The sequence below is a fragment of the Petaurus breviceps genome, unplaced genomic scaffold (assembly GCF_028583685.1).
Source record: "Petaurus breviceps papuanus isolate PSGF00001 unplaced genomic scaffold, PetGlider_PUasm1.0 177, whole genome shotgun sequence".
NCBI lineage: Eukaryota > Metazoa > Chordata > Mammalia > Diprotodontia > Petauridae > Petaurus > Petaurus breviceps.
The window spans coordinates 5714943-5736711 of NW_027185776.1; the positions used below are offsets into that span (position 1 = coordinate 5714943).

The window sequence follows — 21769 nt, forward strand, 5'->3', positions numbered from 1 at the left end:
TGGAATCTTCTGTCTGCTTTGTTTCCTTTGCCTGGTCATGTTGCCCCTCAGTCACTTGACCCCTGGCTTTTTGCCACAGTAGGACTCTGCCACCACACAGGGGAGCTTTCATCCCAAATGCTGGGGTTTTCTCAGCTGCCAGAGGTATTAGATGGGTGCCCTCTCTGAGGCCTCCACACACTCTGGCAAGCTGGACACACACCTCAGGACCTCCACCCTAGATGGCAATCTAGATCCAAGAAGGTTAAAGCAAGATCGATTATCCCTCAGACTGGTGATTGGTCTACTTACACTCTGCAGGCCAGGAGCTGAAGCTGTCACTTGGTGCTGGCTGTGACAGTGGCTCAGCGGCTTCTCGCCCTGGGGGGTAAAAGCTACGCACTCCCACTTACTGGTCCCAAAGTCCAGACTTCACTGACCTCTCACTTTGTCCTTCACATCTATGTGTTGATAAATCTGGAGACGGCCACAGATGCTGCTGATCTGGAGTCCCTCTGGCCTGCGGCTGGTCAGGTCCACCCTGGGGCTGGGCTTGGCTCTCAGGGGGAGGTTAGCTTCTCTGTGTCATTTTATGGGTTCTGCAGCTCCAAAGTTTGTTTAGAGTCCCCTTTTACATGGATTGGGGAAGGTGGAAGCTGGAGCCCAGCGGAGGTCCTGCTTCTACTCCGCCATCTTGACTCAGCCCCCCAGAACTTATTTTTAATGGGGCAAGACAACATATGTAAAGGCAGGCAAAAAGGGATGTGGGGGGTAGGGTGGCAGTAAGTGGCCGGGTGAGTAAAGTGCCAGCGGAGGCCCTGGAGTTAGGAGGACCTCTGTTCGGATCTGGCCTCAGACACTTAACACACACACACACACACACACACACACACACACACAAACTAGCTGTGTAATGTTGGGCAAGTTACTTAACCCCAAGTGCCCTCAAAGAAAAAAGGCAAAAAAAAGGGATGGGGGAGGTGGGGTAGGGTACTTGAGCTGTCATGGTATTTAGTAGGCCAGAAACATGGAGGCATGTAATTCACTCCCTCAAGATAAGGTAAGGCAAAAGACCTATCAGAGCTAAAGAACCCAGGGAGGGAGTCAGATCATTGGTGGGGAAGAAATGGGGACAGTCCAAATAGAGGGTGCAAGGGCTGGAATGGACTGGGAAATACGTCAAATGAGAGATAACTGACCTCATGGAGGTAAATAGGATCAGCAAGAGAAAAGGCTTAGAAAAAGAAAGGTGTCCAGGATAGAGAATTAGGGTACATCATGGTTAGGAATTGAAAGAAGGCCAGTTATCCAGCAAAGGAAATGGAGAAAGGATAGGCAGAGGAGAGGCTGGGAAGGGAGCATTTGGCTGGGCCAGCAGCAGGAGGCTAAGCTCTCTTACACCCCAGGCCTCTCCAGAGAATTGCTTGAAGTACATTAACCTAGTCGTTCAGGTTGAGCAAGGCATGAGTGGGTTGTGATCTGCATCCAGGGAGGGAATGAGCTTTGGCTTGCTGTAAACAACCAAATTGTTAATCGGCTCTTTCAGGCTTTCTTTCATTCCATAATAGTAACGAATATAACATCTCTTCAAATATCAAAATGGGGTAATAATACCACCTTTCTCCCCGGGGTTGTTGTTGGGGATCAAATGAGTTAATAACTGAAAAGCTTAGCATGGTCCCTCAAACATAGGAGGCGCTATGTTTATAAATGCTTGTGTATATGTATATCATGTGTTTAACAATAGCAGCTTCATCCTCGGGACGCCGTGGCAGCCGGTTTTTATTTTTCCAGTCTCTGTAAGAGATTGGTTAGGAGGGTCTGTAACAGGGTCTGGCGATTTGAACTACAATTATTCTATCCAACTACAGATAATTACTGCGCAGTCACTCGGCCAGCACGTGGCCCTCCCAGAAATCTCCAAACACCCTGTTGCACCCTGAGACTTGTAGTCTCCGAGCCCAGCGACTCTCATACGCCTTCCTCCCATTGGCCTTCCTAGACTCCGCCCCCTCAGCGGGCTCCGCCAATCACCTCCGGGCGTGGCCGTAGGGGCGTTTAAGGTCTGGCGTCTCCTTAAGGTCCCGTGCCCGGGCGCCGGTTCTACCCCAGCGAGCGCTCGATCCAGGCGGAGGGGAAATCGGCGGGGAAATCGGCGCTCGGAGGGAGTGGAACCAGGGCCGGCGTGGGAGTTAGCGCTCTTGGCCGCGCGTCGCGCCCGTGATTTCTCTGGGATCCTGTCGTTGACGGACGCCACGCCTCTTCTGCCGCCCCTGGGAGCAGGTAACCGAGCTTTGTTTGGTTCCCTCGGGGCTGGGCTCACCCCAGACGTCCCGATGTCGGCCTCGCTCAGGGCTGCGAGGGACGTGGTTAATCAGGGTCCTCCCGCCTCTCCCCCTCCACCCCCCCAGCGGTTCTCTCGGGGCATCCCCGAGATTTTTTGTTTGCTTTTTGCTCTTTCTGAGCGTTTCGGTTTTAGTCAAGAATTTTCTGGGATTTTTTCTCCCTCTTTTGAAGAAACCCGGCTCGGAGGGACTCTCCTGGGGCCCAAGTGCCCATTTTACAGATCAGGAAACTGAGGCCCGGGGAAATGAAACTACTCATCCTGGGGGAGTGGGGGTGGTAGGAGGAAGGGCTAGGGTTTGTACGCGGCCCCTCTAAACCCCAGAGGCTTTTCTCCAATGAACCAGCATTTTGTTTTCTCCCCTCCCCCACCAACCCACCCTCTAAAAATAACAAACCGAGTCAGGCGAGACTAATTCTTGCATGGGCCATTGTTCCCGTAAAAGAAAAAAACGTCTACCTCCTTCCACACTTGTGGTTTGTTAGCCTCCTCGTCTTTGCATTAATCAATTGTTAGGATTAAGTATTTTCAAAGTTCTTTGTTTTGGCCACGTTGTTCTTATAGTATGGATTGTTTTTTTGTATGTGCTGTAGCCTTCTAATTGGTCCCACTGATGTCATTGCCCACACACCTGTCAAAATAACAGCCAAAGTTTATGTAGCGCCTACTATGTGCCAAGCACTGTGCTCAGCGTTTTACAGTTACTGTCTTAACATAATCTGAGAAGTAGGTGCTTTTACTACCCCGTCGGGTGAGAAAACTGAGGCAAGCAGGTGAAGTGACTTGGGGGACATAGCTCGAAAGTGACTGAAGTCGGATTTTTGAGCTCAGGTTTTCCTGACTCCGGCTCAGCATTATATCCACTGAGGCACCTAGCTGCCCGTGTTCCATCACCGCCCTCCCCTTTTCAAAAAACCTCAAGTGCCTCCATAGTGCTTCCAAGTTCTTTAGTCTCATTTAAGGCCTGACACAGTCTGGCTCCTGTGGACCCCTCTGGTCTTACTTTATATTAATTACTCTTCCTGGGCTCTTTGTCTCTCAGCAAAACTTGGAACTGTTAGCTGTTAACTAAACTTGGCGCTCATCTGCCACCGCTATGGCAAATCTTTTCTCAGTCCTTGCCTTCCTTTGGTGTATTTGAAACAGCTGTGAATTGGGTGTCAGTAGTGTAGTGTGGAAAACACTGATTTTGGAGTCCTGTCTCTTGAGTAGGGAGAAGGGGACATGCTAGGGATGTTGTAGAAGTAGAAATGACAAGATTTAGTGGCTGGTTATAATGAGAATGCAGGAGTTCTGGAGAGTGTCTTTCACCTTTTCCAAATAGAAAAATCTGTCACTCCAAACAAAGGTATGGACTTGTTTGGTTTTTCTGGTTTATATAACATTTCCTTCTAACTTGGGTGAATTTAACATTTTAGAAGTAGATTTTAAAATGGTTTTTGAAGAAGCTGGTCCCAAGAGGGTTATCTGGTAGGTATTATGAAAACAAGCTGTTTTGTTACTGACCTCTAACTGGTTGTGGATGCTGTTTCTCATTAAATTGAAAATTCTGGAATTTAAAAAGAAATCAATTAACAAAACACACTGTTAAGTTCTAGTTCATTCTAGAGTAAATCATTACTTCTCCCCAAAGGCTTCCTTTAAATTGGGCTCTGAAGCCCTTTATTTCCCACTGGATGTTCTGTTTGTACTACACTATCTTCCTGCCCTCTGGCCAGGTACCTTCCCCCACCCTCTTCAGCTTTCTAGTGTATTATAATACTTTGGGGAGGCTTTGGGAGGAGTCTTTTGCTATGCCCTCCAGCGATTCAAACAGTGTTTTGAGGGTTTTGATAAGGTGGAAGTAGGGAAACTGAAGTATCTCTACATGATGATCAATTTGCAGGCTATAATCTCTTCCCTGCCAGTAGCATATAGATTTAGATAACAACAAATTAGCACTGTTATATTTTATTTTAGTATATTTTGTTAGATATTTTCCAGTTATATTTTTTGAGGGTCATAAACTGGCATTTATTATTTTAAGTTTAAGAACAGGTTTATGAAGGGGATAGGGGTGGGAGGGCACATTCAGAACAAAGAGTCAAAGATGGAGCCATAGGGGAGGGGGGAGGAGCCTCGGAGGCTCTCATCTGTGTCAGCTCCAGACAGTCTTGATACTGATTTCTGAGTCATGGTCCAGGGTACACAATAGGATGAAGTTTCAGGGGGTACAGTTTTAGGAAAACATCCAGGGGTGGCCAGAATTACACATCCAACCAAAGGAGGCTGGGCATTCTTCTTGGATCAACAGCACCTCTTCCTTTTATGGAATTGAAGCTTAGAAGTTTGATCAGCTCCATCCCTGCATTTCGCTTTGGAAACATTCTTGTAGTTAAAATCTTCGTGCTGGAGAAATCTTTCTTCACCTCTCTAACTTATTGTGCTTTGCTTCTAGTTTCTTTGAATATAGGTCCAACTTGTAAGCTGCCGGCTTGCCCCTCAGTTTTAAAGAGATCAGATCCAGCCAGATAAGGCTGACGTGCTGCATGTTTCTGGTTTAAGTCCTTTAGATTTCTAGCCGTTTACTGCAATATCTTTCATTTCTACTTGAAGCTAGTCAGTTCATAGTATTGAAAAGTTTATAGTATTCACTGGTGGCTGTCAGCTCGCCTGTCGGGTACCTGGCCATTTTGAAGACCATGTCCTGGCACAGCCCTTGATGTCTGCCTTGGTATCTCCACCGCTGCATCATCTACCTGGGGGAAGGGAGGAAGGAGAAATGATAGAGGAAAGGAGAATGGAGAAAAAGGGCTCCAATTACGTTTTAATCTAGTTCTGATTGTGGGAAGGGAGGAATTTTGTTTCCACATAATTAAAAGTGCTCCTATCTTTGAGTAATAACAGAATGTGGGTTCTAGGTGACTGGTTCTAATCACAGCTGTGATCTAGCAGAGCCAGGCTTCTGATCAGGTAGGGCATTAGAGGCCTGTAGGCATACTTGACCATCTGTTTGAGGGGAGCATGTTGTGGGCCTTTATAGAGATTGCACCTGGCCAATGGAGAACAAGATGGGAAATTCTAATGGAAGCAAGTAAGGCCTCGAATATTTGAGTTTGGCACCTCTACCCCATGTCCCTGAAGTTGCAGGTCCTGACCGAAAGGCATGATTCAAATGTTTTAATTTAGGTTCTGTCAGCTTTGTATTCATACATGGATATTTTCTTAAGACATAAAAAATGCCCAACATTTTAGATGTTTCCTGAAGGACTTTTGTAGACAATTGTGTGAACAAATTGTAAATGTGACATTATTCCTGAAGTGCCACTGAAAGTTATGTTGTGGTTTAAACCCAGAGATGCCAAAAACTGTTGTGGTGGGCACTTTGCCCACCCAAAAACTGTTGGGGTTTCATGATGTGCTGTGGTAGAACTGTCTCAAAAGAATCCATAGTCAGACCACCTCTAATCCAAGTATAGGCATTTATTGAGATTGATGCCTGTCATGAAACAGGCAAAGTTCCAAGAGGAACCAGCAACTTCAGAGAGAGCAAGATGGAGTTTTATACCGTGTTTCCCTGATAATAAGACACTGTCTTATTAATTTTTTGGAAAGAAAAACACCAGAGGGCTTATTTTCAAGGGAGGGCTTATGTTGTCCTGCCTCAGCTCTCTTCCGCAGCACTGCTCTCAATGGCGCCAGCAAGCAAATCACTGGGGAAGAACAGGATGACATGCTCACTGCTGCAGCTCTGATTGGATGCAGCTCAGAGCACAGCGTGCATTTGGGGGGGGGGAAGGACGGTGCATACAGAGGGTACCGTAATGTAGCATGTAGCGCTGGGGATCACCTTCACTACAGTAGCAATCTCAATAGGGCTTATTTTCGGGGGAGGGCTTATTTTAGAGGAATCTTACACAGTAAGGGGAGGGCTTGGGATAGGTCTTATTATCGGGAAACACGGGGTAGGGTGGAGATACAATTACATAACAAATCATGAATATTAAAAAGGCAGGAGGAGTTTGTTAAGGGATTAGGTAATGGAGGAGGGGTCCCAGCTCAGTGGTTAAACTTTCTGGGCATGCTACCCTCCAATTGGCTAGCTATTGTGGTCCTGTCTGGTCAAGACGGAGTTAGGTTTTGTGGTCCTGTCTTGGGTCAAATGGATGGTGTGATTGTTGAGTGGTTGAGTAAAGAACACACCTGTGTCTGTGGGAATGGGTTTGTGACTAGGCAGTGACTAGATAGATGTAGTGGCTGGGTTCCCATCACATGGACATGCCTGCTGTCTTGTGAGAACTGTGAGTTCATGCTGTTCTAGAACCTGTTGTTCTAGTGAGCAGTGAGGCATATAAGAAGAAGTTAAGGCATTGGCCAGGGCTTGGGGGGTTGGTAGGTACAGTGGGCCTGCTGTTCAGTGGGGCCTAGAATGAAGTTAGGATATTGGGGCTGGGGGCAGCTTTATTAGGATTCCATCAGTTATGTATTAAAAAATGAAAAACATTTTCTGGTTTAATTTGGTAAAGATTGGGCAAAGTGGGTAGTCTCATGTACAATACAACATGAATTGTCTGTAATTGTATGGCAAGTAAAATGTAGAGTTTGAGACACTCTTGTTCCATTGAGTATCCTGTCCATTCGGAATTGTATATACAGGCTTATCTTTGTGACACATTCATCACTGTGTCAGGGTTTTGGGGGCGTTTGAGTCTGGAAAAAATTTGTATGCTGCTTTCTAACTTTAACCTTTTTATTTTCTCTACATCTTTGTAGTCCGAGCTCAAAGAATGATGATTTTGAAGACAATTGTATTGTTGGCCATTGTCCTAGGAATTAATACTTTCCCCCTTGATGACCCTGAGGATGGAGGCAAGCACTGGATTGTTATTGTGGCAGGCTCATCTGGGTGGGATAACTACAGACACCAGGTAAGAAAGGACTTAGTTACCAACTGCCTTATTTGGAATAGGTAAGTAGTTATGAAAGTTGTTGAATACTAGATTATTCTCAGGAATGAAACATTGGTTGGACAAACTGTCCTCTTGCCTGACCTCCCAACCCTCCCAAAATGGACAAGCTAGCATGATTTAGTGAAAAAGAGTATAAGACTCAAAATTAGGAGATCTGGGGCCTACTGTCTTCAGTGTTACTGGCTAACGCAAGCCTTTTTTTTTTCTTCTCCATAAAATGAGAAGAACATAAAAAGAATAAAGTGAACTCTAGGGTCCCTTCCTGATCTAATGTTACATGATTCCCAGATAAATTATTATCTGCTTCCCAATAGCTGTTTTCACCCCCAACATCCCCATCCCCCCACCTGCCCTTCTAATGAGTTAAGGAAATAGACTTTAGACTCTGACATACTTCATCCCACTGAAAGACCAACAGCCAGTGTCTTAGTTAAGTGTGAAACTTCATTAAAAATTAATTAATGATTGTTTTTTTTAAACACTCATCTCCAGAATTGATACTTATTTTGCATAACTCCTGTTTAACATTTACAATGTTTTATGACTGCTCTTAAAAAACAAAACCACTGTACTTCCCTATGATTTCCCCCTTTCTGACAAAGTACACTTAAGCAAAAGAAATCAACGCTGGTCCCCTCCTCCCCAGCATCTGACTAAATATAGTCTTAAACATATAGCCTTATTCCAGACCTAGAAGTCTATCTTTTCCCCAAGAGGCAGGAGGGCCTGCATTTCATCATCCATCCTCTGAAATCATACTTGGTCACTGCATTTATCAGAGTTCTGATGCCCTTTAATAATTTTTGCCTTTACTTTAACTTGGTCATTGTATAAATTGTTCTCTTGTTTCTGCTTACCTCTCTCAGCTCATACAAGTATCTTCTCAATTTTTTCCTGTTTCATGTCAGTTTGTATTTTTTTTTTTTTGCTTTTGGAGGGCAATTGGGGTTAAGTGACTTGCCCATGGTTACATGGCTAGTTTTTGTGTTAAGTGTCTGAGGCCGAATTTGAACTCAGGTCCTCCTGACTCCAGGGCTGGTGCTCTATTCACTGCGCCCCATTCATGTCAGTTTCTTACAGTGTAATCTTTTATTACAATTATATACCAGTTTGTTTGTTATGGATTCCCACTTGGTGGGTACCTCCTTTTTTTCCAGTTAAGTACTGTTACACATACATAATACACAAGGGAATTGAATTTCTCCTTTTGACTTTCTTGGTTATTCTGGGTAGGATTGCTAGAACAAAGAGGGGATACATTTTGATGAACTAATACATTCCTTAGTGTATTATTGTGCCTGTTCCCATAGACACAGTGTTCATCATTTTTTAAAATCTTCTAACTTTCTACTTCAGTCTGGGGTTGTGTGAAATGCACCTGCCAATCTTTAATTTTCATTTATTTTTAAGTGATTTGCAGCTTCTTTCATGTGTTGTTAATTTGTCTTTTTTGAAAACTGTCCATCTTCTGCTCACTTATCAGGGCGTGACATCTTCCTCTGACAATTACTACCCTTGTGACCTCCAACAAGTCACTTATACTTCCTGGTACTTCACCTATAAAATGAAGAGAAGGACACAGTGATCTTAGAGAGCTCTTCTACATCTGTGATCCTAAGACTAAGGCCGTCTAGACCTTTAGCAAGTATTTGCCAGGAAGATTTTCCCCCCCAAAATTGATTTGTTTTGAATGTTAGCATGTTGAGTCAATTGGCCACAGCAGTTCACTATTCATAACTTTCCTGTTCCACAAACCAAGAGTTATTAGTTAGTGAGACAGATGCTTTGGATTACATATATAACCAAGCATGTGAATTTAATTTACCGTCCCCAAAGCAAAGGATTTTATAAAAACTAGGGTTAACTATTAAATTGGTGAACCCAGAGACTCCCCTTTTATCTGTACTGTAAAGTGTTAAGCTTACTCTCTCTGCAATTGTGTTTCTAATTTTCATTTTTACTTCTCCTATATTTTTCCCCATATTCCTCTTCTCCCTCCTACAGAGCCATTTCACAAAACAATTTTTCTTAGAGGACAGAAGAGAGGAAAAAAATCTGGCAAAACTAGTCTGTTGATCAACTAGTATTTATAAAGGCCTACTAAAACTGATAGTATGTGATCAGTGTTCTACACTCATACATCTCCCCTCCCCCACCTCTCCTAAAGAGTTGGATGTTTTTTCATATCTTGTTAGGGGGTCAGGCTTATTCCTTGTAGGGTTTTTGGTTGTTTTTTTTTTTTTTTTTTTGGCAACATTCATTAATGAGCAGTTAAAAAAACCAGACTTGATCACAAACCCCAAATAGCTTGAAAATTGATTGAATTGAAAATAGTGGTTGTCTTATGGCACCTGGGTGGTGCAGTGAATAGAATATTGGGACTTAGATTTAGGAAGAACTGAATTCATTTCTATTCATTTCATTAACTATCTTTGTGACCTTGTACGAAATCATTTAACATGTTTCCATTTGTTCCCTCATCTGTAAAATGGGGATAATAAAACCTACCTGCCAAGGTTTTTGTGAGGATAGGATATTTGTTAACCACTTTGCAGATCTTAAAGTGGTATATAAATGCTAGCTGTTATCCATAATCATTCAGACTGGGCTTGCTTTTCATCTAAAGATCTGTATGGGGGGGGGGGGGGAGCGCAGCTAGGTGGCTCAGTGAATAGAGTACTGGCCCTGGAGTCAGGAGGACCTGGGTTCGGATCCGGCCTCAGACACTTAACACAAAACTAGCTGTGTGACCTTGGACAAGTCACTTAATCCCAATTGCCCTCCTAAAAGCAAAAAAATACATAATAAATAAATGTATGTATTGGACTTATGATTTAACAAGATTCGATGCTGGATGTGTCCTGGAAGATCATTGAATCAAGGCTTAGTTATTCACCTTTTACAAGACCTTGGAGGCCTTAAGCAAGTCCATCTTTTCAGAATTGAGCATTTGGTCTCCTGATCTGAAAAAATCAAGAGGTTGGACTGGAATGTTTCTTAGCTTCTAAACTTGTGAGCCTAGATAATTAGCCTACTATATTCTCAGCACCATGCTAATCCATCAAAGTATATAAAAGACCTTTGTCACTGTTCTGATGAGTGTGTAATATGAGTGATAAGAGTTCACAAAATTATAATTGAAAAGGTGGTACCACTTGGGTGGGAAAGGATTACTGGTATTCATTTGTTGTCCAGTGGCATTTGAATGAAACAATGACACTTGAACAAGTACAGGTAATAATGTTATTTCCTTAGAGGGTCATAGCTGGAAGGGACCTTTCAAAACATCCAGTCCTGCTCCCTCATTTTATATATATTTTATATATATATATATATATATACCTCCCCCCTTTAAAACAACAACAAAGACTTCTTCCTGGTTCCAAGAAAATTTGTCAGAAATGACCCATGGACAACAAGAACATGGAACATTGTATTTCCTTTTTTAAAATTATTTTTATTAATGTCTTTTGTCTTTATATCACCTATATTTCCAAATATCACTCTTCCCTTCCCAGTCCAGTGAGGTATCCCCTCATAATGAAGAAAGAGTGAGCAAAAGCATTTTGGCAACTACTTCAACTGTTGGACAATATAATTGTGTGTGAGTGCACGTATATATGTATATATACACACATGTACAATCTAAGTGTGAATTTCCTTCCAAACAGGTCTTAATAAGGGGGGTTAAGTGGATATGTTGCCTTGCTACAGATTATATTACTATGTTAGACCCTAGCACACTTTATTTAAAGAACTGTTGTTGTAGTATTTCTTTTGAAAATTTAAAGTGTTCTTTACTTTTCCTAAACTCTTACACAACCACCACATTTCTGGAGGTTTCCATTTTGAAGGGGAAAGTACATACAAGGGTACATTTACACTAGGGAAATATTAATCCAAGTTTGATTGTACTTTGATTTTTCAGTTATTTGAGTTGACTTTAATATCATCTTTCAGTCACTCTTTTTGAATGTTAGCTTGCAAATTTGCTATAGAGTTACCTTTTCTCCTAATTCTAAAAAGTTTTTCACCCTACTGCACAGGGAATAGGGAGTGTTTGCTGGAGTTAGTGACTATAGGGAGTAGCAAAAAGACCTTTGTATCTTTGGGGGCCAAGAAGAGATTTACTAGTCAAATTCTACATATTTATGTGAATAACAGGTCCCCTTACTATAATTATTAGGTATTTGATATTAGGTATTATACCTGTGTGAATATGAAAAAACAGGTGGCAGAGCTGGAACTCAACCTATGATTCCTGAACACAATCCAGTGTTCTTTACACTTACAACTTGTTGTTGATTGCCTAATGATATTTTTCAACATTGGATTTTTAAATATATTTATATAATTATGAAATCTAAAGTAAAAAAATCTTAGAGTAAAATTGTTCTTCTTGTTCCTATTCTGTCAACTTTTTTAAATTTGGAGAGAACATTGCATATTTTAGTTCCTGAATCAGAAGTATACTGTTTGGGGCGGCCAGGTAGCACAGTGAGTAAGAGCACCGACCCCAGTGTCGGGATGACCTGGGGATCGATTCCGGGCTGAGACACTTAGCACCCACCCAGAAACACCTGGCCATGTAACCTTAAGCAAGTTACTTAACCCCAGTTGCTTAGGGCCGGCCAGGTGGCTCAGCAAGTAAGAGCACCGGCTCCAGTGTCATGACTTGGGGATCATATCTGGGCTCAGACACTCAGCACCCACCCAGAAACACCTGGCCGTGTAACCTTGAGCAAGTTACTTAACCCTAATTGCCAAAAAAAAAAAAAAAGTATACTGTTCACTAAAACAAGTTTTTTTATTCTGAACACCAAACTTAATCTCCATTTAATTTCTCTTGCTTTGAAAAAAATATATATTTTATTTTCAAAACTGCCCTGCTTGTTTGTGCTTCCTTCTATTCTTTTCTGTGCCTTAAAGTGGGTTTCTTTTTTGGTATTACTATTGCTTACTCCCTCAGCTTCCCCATTAGGAAAAAGAAAAAAAACTCACGTAAAAATAAGCATAGTGGGACGGCTAGGTGGCATAGTGAATAGAGCACCAGCCCTGGAGTCAGGAGGACCTGAGTTCAAATCCGGCCTCAGACACTTGACACACTAACCATGTGACTTTGGGCAAGTCACTTAACCCCAATTGCCCTAAAAAAAAATAAGCATAGGTAATCAAAGTAAATATACAAATAGCCATGTTCAGAAATGCAAGGCTCAGTATTTTGTGTCAAACAATTATTCCCCGGTATTATCTTTCCCCTTCCCATCCATTTTTGTTTCCTGTTGAGTCTGATGTATTTCTACACCAAACTCTGTGTGAGCAACACTTTGTCTCTTTCAGGTAACATTGAGGTTCATCTTATACCCACTCCTCTATCTCTTCCTCTTTCTTCAATTGTATATTCTTGTGTATACAAGCCCCTTACTTAAATTTAAAAAACCAGAAGTTTCTCAAGGCAAAAAACAGAAGCTCTTTATTTCCCTAGTCAAGTTTCCCGAGAGTTGGGTATCACCTACCCCAGAGCAAGCTGGTATAGGGAGGCACTGCACAGAGATCAAGCAGACAGTTATGTACCCCTATACAAACAATTGTAAGAAAACCCACAAAATCTGGACCTCCATTCCAGTTGGTGGGATGTATGGCCTCACATTGTAAATGCCCAATGCAAACACATATTTCAGCTATTTTCCTTATTGAGCAAAAATGGGGGTGGTTATAAGAGCATCTGGCGGGGGGGGGGGGTACCACCTGATTTCCCTGAAATCAGGTGATTTACAGGAAAACAAAACTCAGGCCTAGAGGGAGTTAGGACCTAGCTCAATTGTGGTGACTGTTGCTCCCATTTTATGAGAATACTTTCACCTATTTCACTCATTCTCAGTTATGAAAAATAGCAAATCCTCTCCCTCCTTTCTATACTGATGAATTCCTTTTATTCTCCCTTTTCCCTCATCTTTAAACCCTTAGAGCGAAACCAGTCCACTCCCAAGACCTTTCTTTTTCCTGTTTAATTCCTTTAATACCTTTTAGAAACATTAAGGCTCTGAAGAGATATTCTTCTCTCCCTCTTAGCATGAGAACAGTATATCATTATATAGATATTTTTGATTTCTCAAATGTATTTTTCTAGACTCTTGCGTTTGTATTTTAGAATTCCTATTCCTCTCTGGTCTTTTCATGAGAAATCTCTTTTCCTTCAAAGGTTAATTCTTGCCCCTCTTAATACTTAGCTTTGCAGGATACATTATTCTTGGTTGTAAGCATGTCTGTTGCCTTTTATAATATGTATTCCAAGATCTTTTCTTGTATGTAGTTGAAGTTGTCAGGTCTTTTGTGATCCTGTGGTCCCTTGGTGCTTGAGTTGCTGCTTTCTAGAGGCTTCTAGTATTTTTTCTCTGATGTCAGAGCTCTGGATTTTGGCTTTGATATTCCTGGAACTTCCTTTTTACTTTATTTTTGTCTTGTTCTAATAGAATTTGGTAGTTTTCATTTATGATTTCTTAAGAAATGATCTTTTTTTGACATGTTTTATGGGTTACTTTTTTTTTCTGGAAATCTGATGTCTTACATTTTCTTAAATTTTTTTTTATCCTTTTATTTTTGTCCTAATATTTTGTGCTGTCTTGTGGAGTCATTTGATTTGTTTGATCTAGTCTGATTTTCAGAGAGTTCTTTTCTTGGTAAGTTCTGTTCTAAGCTATTTTCCTTTCAATTCCTTCCTCCAGAATTTTTATTTCATTATGTACCTTAATTTCTTTTAGGTTGTCAGGTTGTCCCTGTGGAGAATTCATTTTTTCCCTTTTTGGGTCTCTGCTTATAGTTAACAGAATTTTTCTTTTCTTTTAGGGAAATCTTTGGATTTGTGATAATTTTTGATAGTGGTTATTGTTTTCCTTATTTATTCATTCAACTTTAGGTGAGTTGGGGTTCTGTACCAGGGCTAGGCTTTGTTTCCTGCTTTGCTTCTGGGTTTTACGACTTCACCCTGGATTCATAGTGCTACGCTTTCTGGGCCCTTTCTGTTAAGATACATTATTGGAGACCTTAGAGTCTCTAGGTCTGAGCATTGTAGGATATTCAGACTTTAAAACTAACCTTGGGCTTTTCTCAGAGGATCCATCCTCCACTCTAGCTTAGCTACCTTTGGATACAGCCTTCCTTGGAGGCTACATCTCCCAACTTTGGTTGAGTTGGGATGCTACCAGGTGTTAGTGGTAGCTTTGCTGGGGAAATTCCCTTCCCTTTTGCCTGTTGGTTCCTGGCAGCTTATTTTGTACATTTTTGGAAGTAGAAGTAGTCACTTACTCTCTAGTCTTTCTTTGGTTCTCTTGGTCATTATTTTGGCTGCTTTGAACTTCAGGAAATGGGTGACTTTTCGTCACTTTGGTGAAAAAGGTATATGGTAGCTGAGAGGTCTGCCTCCTGTCCAGGTAGCCATCTTGGCAAGAAGTTACAAAAACAAGCTCAGAAAGGCTCCTGAATTTAAGAAATGTTTTAGGTCGAGAGAACCTATCTTGATGGTAGTAATTTTCTTCATGAGACTGTCATTTTAAAAAATAGACTCCTGCATAGTGTACTCAAAATCAAAGGAAATTTTAAAGAGCCTTTTGCTCTTGGGAGTAGCTGTATCCACTTGGGTTCGTAGTTTCTCAGTTGATGCATGAGAGTTTCAGGGGGAGCATTTAAAGTTAGTAAGAAATTGTTGCATGCGCACGTGTGTGTGTATGTGTGCATGCACATGTGTTTGTAGGATCATTTATAATGAAGTTGCTGGGGTATACTAAAGTCAGGCTAATGAAGTAGCATCGTTTGTACAACAGCTTAGAAACCCTCTCTCACTGCCTGTCTTCCTCAGTAGCTTCCAAAATGATTTTCAAGCACAGGTCTTCCCTGCCCCTCACTTTTGTTTCCTATTCCCTCTTCTCTAGGATAAAATTTAGACATTTGAAGTCCTATACAACCTCATTTCAGCTTACCTTGCCAGACTGATTTCCCATTACACTCCTTCATGTATTCTGTGTTCTGGCCACACATGGCCACCTACTTTCTGTACCTCATACATAAGATTCCCCTGCCTCCATGCCTTTCCCCCCCTTATTGGTGTTCTCCTGAAATTACTTCATATACATTTTGTATTTAGTTGAATGTAGTCAGGTACCTTTTAATTTTTATATCATCAAGAGCTATCTAATAAGTGTTTATTAAATTATTAAGAATGATTAATGTTGTTATGATATTGGCCAAGGCAAAGTATTTTTATAAACATTTAAACTGAAAAGCTAGACTCTAGGAAGCAGCACTGTGAGACTCTGCCCTGTTCTGTTCTAGGCTGATGCCTGCCATGCATACCAGATTGTTCACCGAAATGGGATTCCTGATGAACAGATAATTGTTATGATGTACGATGACATTGCAGATGACAAAGAGTGAGTAGGATCTGCACAGAACTTGTAGAAAAAGAGATTTAAGAGATGCTATAACAAATGTAAAAATGGTTCATAAAATCATTTGGTTTTGAGAGTCTGAAATATAGTAACATTTCACTTGTTCAGAGGTTACCCTTATTAAATTTGGGGACATAGTAACAAAAAATGACAACTGACAGCCCTGAAGTAAGGAAGGAGACAGAAAAAACACCTAAGGAACATTTAAAAACAATTAGGGTTCAACTCACAGCAGCCAGGACCATTTAGTGCATGAAGTCAAACAACCTGGAATCTGCTATCTTACCAAAAAGTGGAGTCATTGATGTTCCTAATCACTCTAAACCTTCAAGAAAAGATAATGGAAAAGAACTATATTTCAGAAGATTTTTTTATCAAAAATATTTTAAGTTGTATAGTTTTAGTACTGTGGAAAATTTACTCATGGAATGTATTGTCCCTGGTGACAAATGAGGAACCACAGCTCACCATGCTACAGCTCTCCCCAGTAAAGCTATTGTAATTAGACTTGACTACTATGGGTATATATTTGAATCTTTCTGTAGCTTTTCTGGGATAGCTGTAAATAGCAAAAAGAAAGCTTCACGTCTTTAAAAATTGTAAATACATTATCATAACCATAGCCAAAATAATTCATCATTTATTCACTCTATTCATGATGTACTTCTGTATGTACTTGGATTGGTCTTTAGAAAATACACTCACTCTATTGGTGGAGACTTTCCAGAATGATAAGAGTCTTTGGGGAAACCTGGTGTTACCTTCATGCAAAGAAGAAGCCTATTCTATATGGTGAAAACAATACAAGAATCAAAATTTTGAATGATCCAGTCCCCAGTGGAGAGGTGTATACTAGGCTGCAGTAGAAAGTTTCTTTCCATGCATTTAAAAAATGGCATGAATATATAATAGGAAAATGAGGTGCTCTAATTACGTAGGAAAGAGGATATAAAATATCTGAGTCATTGCTTATGATTATTCTACTCCCCCGAATGAGGCTGTTAGCTAAATTTTCATATTTTAGTACTTTATCAGTCTACTATTTACTTTATAATAGAACTAAATAAAGTAAGACAACTTCATTTTTGAATAACAAAGGGCCCAAGAAAAACAGAAGAGGGGCAAGTAAACAAGAAGAAGCAATAGTGTTATCTCTCAAAATTATGTGTCAGTGATGAGCAAAAAATAGAAAAATAGACTAGATCAGGGGTGGCTAACCTGCTTGTGGTGCTTTGAGTCCAAGTTTTACAGAACAGATCCTTTTATTAAGGGGACTTGTTCTTTGAAATTTGGATTCAGTCAAAGGGGCCACACTTGAGGAGCTAGAGGGTCACATGTGACCTCAAAGCCACAAGTTCCTCACCCCTGTATATGAAAAAGAAATAATTAAATTTAGTAATCTCTGGGGCGGCCAGGTGGCGTGATGAATAGAGCACTGGCCTTGCGATCAGGAGGACCTGAGTTCAAATCCAGCCTCAGACACTTAAAACTTACTTGCTGTGTGACCTTGGGCAAGTCACTTAACCCCAATTGTCTGCCTTCCCCCCTCCAAAAAAAAAAAGGCAAAAAAAAAATAAATTTAGTAATATCTTGTTTGAATATCCTGAAAACATAAACTACTTGGGGAATAAACTGGATTTGACAAGAATTGCTGGGAAAACTGGAAAGAGATTGGCAGAAACTAAACTGTTTAACTCTTTAGACCACATGTAGTTCTGAATACTTGCCATGTTATATAATATGGCCACATGTCCTAAAATTAGAGAAAAGTAGCGGAAACATTTCATAGCAGTGGTTATTTTAAGTTAAATTATTTATTTTTAGTTTTCAGTATTCACTTCTCTAAGTTTTAAATTTTCTCCTCCTTCCCCCAAGAGGGCATGCAATCAGATATAGACTTTACATGTACATTACTATTAAACATTCCTATTTTCACATTAGTCATGTTGTATGGAAGAATTTTAACATGAGAGAAACCATGAGAAAGAAAAACAAATCAAAACAAAATAGGCTGCTTCGATCTGCATTCAGACTCCATAGTTCTTTCTCTGGATGTGGATGGCATTTTCCATCATGAATTCTTTGGAATTGTTTTAGGTCCTTGCATTGCTGAGAAGGGCTAAGTCTATCAAAATCAAGTCATTGTGCACTGTAGCAGTTACTGTGTACAGTGTTCTGGTTTTGCTCACTTCACTCAGTATCAGTTCATTTCAATTCATATCATGTCAGTTCCAGTTTTTTCTGAAGTCCGCCTGTTCCTCGTTTCTTACAGCACAATAATATTCTATTACATTCATATAACACAACTTGTTCAGCCATTCCTCAATTGATGGGCATCCCCTCAGTTTCCAGTTCTTGGCTACCACAGAAAGCTGCTATAAATATTTTTGTACATGTGGGTCCTTTTTCCATTTGTATGATCTCTTTGGGATACAGCCTTAGAAGTGGTATTACTGGGTCAAAGGGTGTAGCGGCAAGCACCCCAAGCGTCCTCAGGGTTTGCTGCCAGCACAGGTTCTTGGATCTGCTTTGATAAAGGAAAGCAACTCAAAATGGGTTAACAAGCTTACTTTAATCAGTCAGACATATATCGTTTACCTTGTTCAGGGGAAAAAGGTCAGCACCCCTAACTTCAAAGTACACGGACAGAATTATCAAGACAGAAACAGCTCTAGTAGACAGATTTCAAACTGTCCAACCATTACATCCATACCAAATCAACATCTGGGATTTTCAAAGCCAGAGGGCTCTCAACAACGGCTTCCCAGAGTCTCATCTGATCAAATCACAGAACACTTCTCAAAGTGAGCCCCCAAAACACAGCCTCATATCAGGGCTTATATAGCCTTCTCCTGGCTCAGAGAATGTAACAACCTCTTGGACCCACTGGCCAATCAAGAAGTATCTACTGAAAAACAAGCCTCCCACCCCAGGCTTCAGGTGCACTTTAGCCTAGGGGCAGGGAAGATCCTCCCAATTTGCATTCCCATTACAAAGGGTATCCACATTTTTATAACCTTTGGGGTATAGTTCCAAATTGCTCTCCAGAATGGTTGAATCTCACAGCTTATGGGAAGAATTCTTTTTTATTTTTTTTGCTTTTAAAAATATTTTTTATATGGGAAGAATTCTTAAAACAGAGATAGAAGAGATCACAAATGATAAAGTAGATAATTTTGATTACAGGAAATTAAAAAGTTAGGATAAAAACTAGCAGTGGGAGACCTAGGGTACTGTAATTGGCTAGGCTAATGTATGTGACAATGGGTAAGTCTTTTCAGTTTCAGTTTTCTCTTTGAAAAAATTTGTGTTGGACTAGATGACCTCTAAAGTCTTTTCTAACTTGTTTGATAAGTTAAATGAATATATCTGAGTAAAATTTGCATTTTTGGTTTAGACTTGCCAGTGGGCATTTCTTTTGGCTACTGGTATAATGGATTAGGTACACAGCAATCTTCAAAGTTTAAATATACTAGAATTTCTCTTATGTAATAAGCCAGGGCTGCCCAGGTTGTGCTAGTACATTAAGTGGTCCATGTAACAGTTATGAAAAAGAGGTTTACTTAGCCTTGACAGGGGAATGGTATTCAGTCAAGGGTACAGTATTGACTTGTGTGTGGCTTCACTGACTATGTTTCCTATGGTGGTCAAGCCTTAGAGATAGCTGGGGCTCTTTGGAAGTTTTTTATATTCAGATGTCCAGAAAGCCAGGTCAGTAGTCTTAGTTCCATGAATTCATCAAGTTTTGTGGTTTGTTTCAGTAACTTCAAAGAAAGAACTAGCCCAGCCCACACGCCTGGGAACGATGATATCTCTGACAATACCTTATAACAACACTATTTGCCATAGCCATATTTAGTATATCGTGGTGCTGTATTATAGCCTACTTGACAAAATTAGGGCATTTGGTCTAAGATTGTCCTACCTAAAATGTATACTCCCATGGATTGTGTCATAGTGAGGTCCTAATGCATTTCTTTTAAATGGATTTGTCATGTTTGGGTTCTCTTTGTTTATTAAATTTTATTTACATTATGCGGTTCAACTCTTCTAAATAAACTATTCTCTCAATTTTTTTTCCAGAAATCCTACAAAAGGTATTATCATCAATAGACCCAATGGCACTGATGTTTATAAAGGGGTCCTAAAAGACTATACACAAGAGGTTAGTTTATTCTTCAACCACTGGGTCCAACTAAATGTCTTATTTCTCATATCCATTAATTGTTTGTCTTTCATGTTTATCAAAACATCAAACTAACTTCTTGTCAATATTTAATGTCTTACAGGGATTTGTAACATTTCCTTGATGTTAGAGAAAGTTTGAACACTTGAAAATCTTTATTTTTATTTTGTTTGATTTTATAAAGTTCTTAGTTCACATTTTAAAGGCCTATGCAAGATGCTACACTTCTTTTAAGAACTAAAATCAGGTCATACATAGGTAATCTAAACAGTATTTTGAGTGTCAGTCTCACCGTCATGTTAGGTCCAATGGAATGAGCTTCCATTCGTGTTGTACTTTACTGCAACTTTATTCAACTGAACATTACTATATAATATTTGAATTAAAATGTTTATTATACATTTAAATCTACTCATTTATCCAACATATTTTCTGTTTCTAGTTTTCCCCTCCTGGTCTCATTTTTTTCTTTTTTCTCACACACCATATTCAGCCCATCTTTGGCCTTTCTCCATGTTGGCCATGTGGTTTTTGTGGAATGAAAGTTAATGCAAAGCTAAGTACATGCTCTTTTGGCCAAGTTTAACTCAATCCAGTTTGGTGGTTTGGATTAGAATGAATTAAGACATTTGTAGACCATATTAGTTAATAAAAAGTTTATATAGAAAGGATCCTTAATAGGAATCTAGCATGGCCTCCTTTATTTTATTACAGTGGTTCTTCTTATGGTATTTGGTGTTGCCATGTCTGAGGAGTTGCTCTCCTTGTGGGCTGACTTCTTTGAAGTAGGAATAAATGAATGAAAGTATTTGCTAATTGCTTACTGTGTGAAAAACAAATTCTGGACATTAAAAAAATCAGTCTGTGTTCAAAGACTTCACTTAATTTTAATAATAATAACTTAATATAATGAGGTTTCAGTCACAAGTCAGATGGCTCCAGTCTTATCCCCCTTGCCCAATCAAATCCCAGATATAGCTTCCTTGCCTTTAGGGAAAAACCCAGCCTAGTCTACATTGTAGAAGCATGGGCAGATATTGCTCCTACTACACGTTCTATCAAATATGCCATGATTAAATGCAAATTTGTCTCAAGTTCCTTAAAATGTCCAACATTTTGGTTCTAAAAATAAAGCTTTCTTTCTGTTTGGAGATTTGAGGATTAAATTTGTTAGTCATGGAAAGCCAATGGATACTTAGAGCCAACAGGAAACCCTATGCCAATAGGCCAGACTTAGAAAATAGAACACTGAGGAATAGACATTTTAAGAGGATGAGAATAATATCTGCCCCTAGAAGTCACAGATTGCAACAGGAGTTTATGGAGCCAGGGGACTAGATGGTCGTATCTGCATTTTTAGAAGACCACTTTGGCAGCAGTGTAGAGGATGGATTTGGAGAGGAAAGGAGTCCAATAAGGAGAATATTAATAATCCAAGTGAGAGGATTTGAACAAGAAACGTTTGCCTCCACAAGAATTTTTTGAAAATGTGGAGTGAGAGAAAAACATTGAGAATGCCACCAAGCTTCTGAGTTTGAGTAACTTGATGAGGGTGGTACCCTCAGCAGTAATAGGGAAATTCAGAAGAGGGTCAGGTTTGGAAGGAGAGAGAATGAGGTCTCTTTTGGACATAGTTTGCGATGCTTTGGGGAAGGCAAGGTCAAGATGTCTAATAGGGCATTGGTGATGCATAATGACTCTGGAGAGAGGATACTATATATGGAAATAATCTGCCTGGAGATAACTGAACCTGTGGAAACTGATGAAATCCTTCAGCAAGAAAGCATAGAAGGAAGAGAGAAGAGGCAAGTGCCTGGCTTACAAGGGCAGGACTTGGGACCAAGGATAAAGGAAGAAGGGTGGAGGG

At 40.3% G+C, this 21769-nt stretch overlaps 1 protein-coding gene across 1 annotated transcript; it reads left to right on the plus strand.

The window, feature by feature from the left end:
• Positions 1-1006: 1006 nt before the first annotated feature.
• On the plus strand, positions 1007-19992 carry LGMN (legumain). Its single transcript, XM_069086066.1, has 5 exons — positions 1007-1039; positions 1932-2262; positions 7076-7230; positions 15601-15698; positions 19800-19992. Exons 1-5 carry the CDS (start codon positions 1007-1009, stop codon positions 19975-19977), a joined length of 795 nt encoding a protein of 264 aa, XP_068942167.1. The 3' UTR covers positions 19978-19992.
• Positions 19993-21769: the final 1777 nt, after the last annotated feature.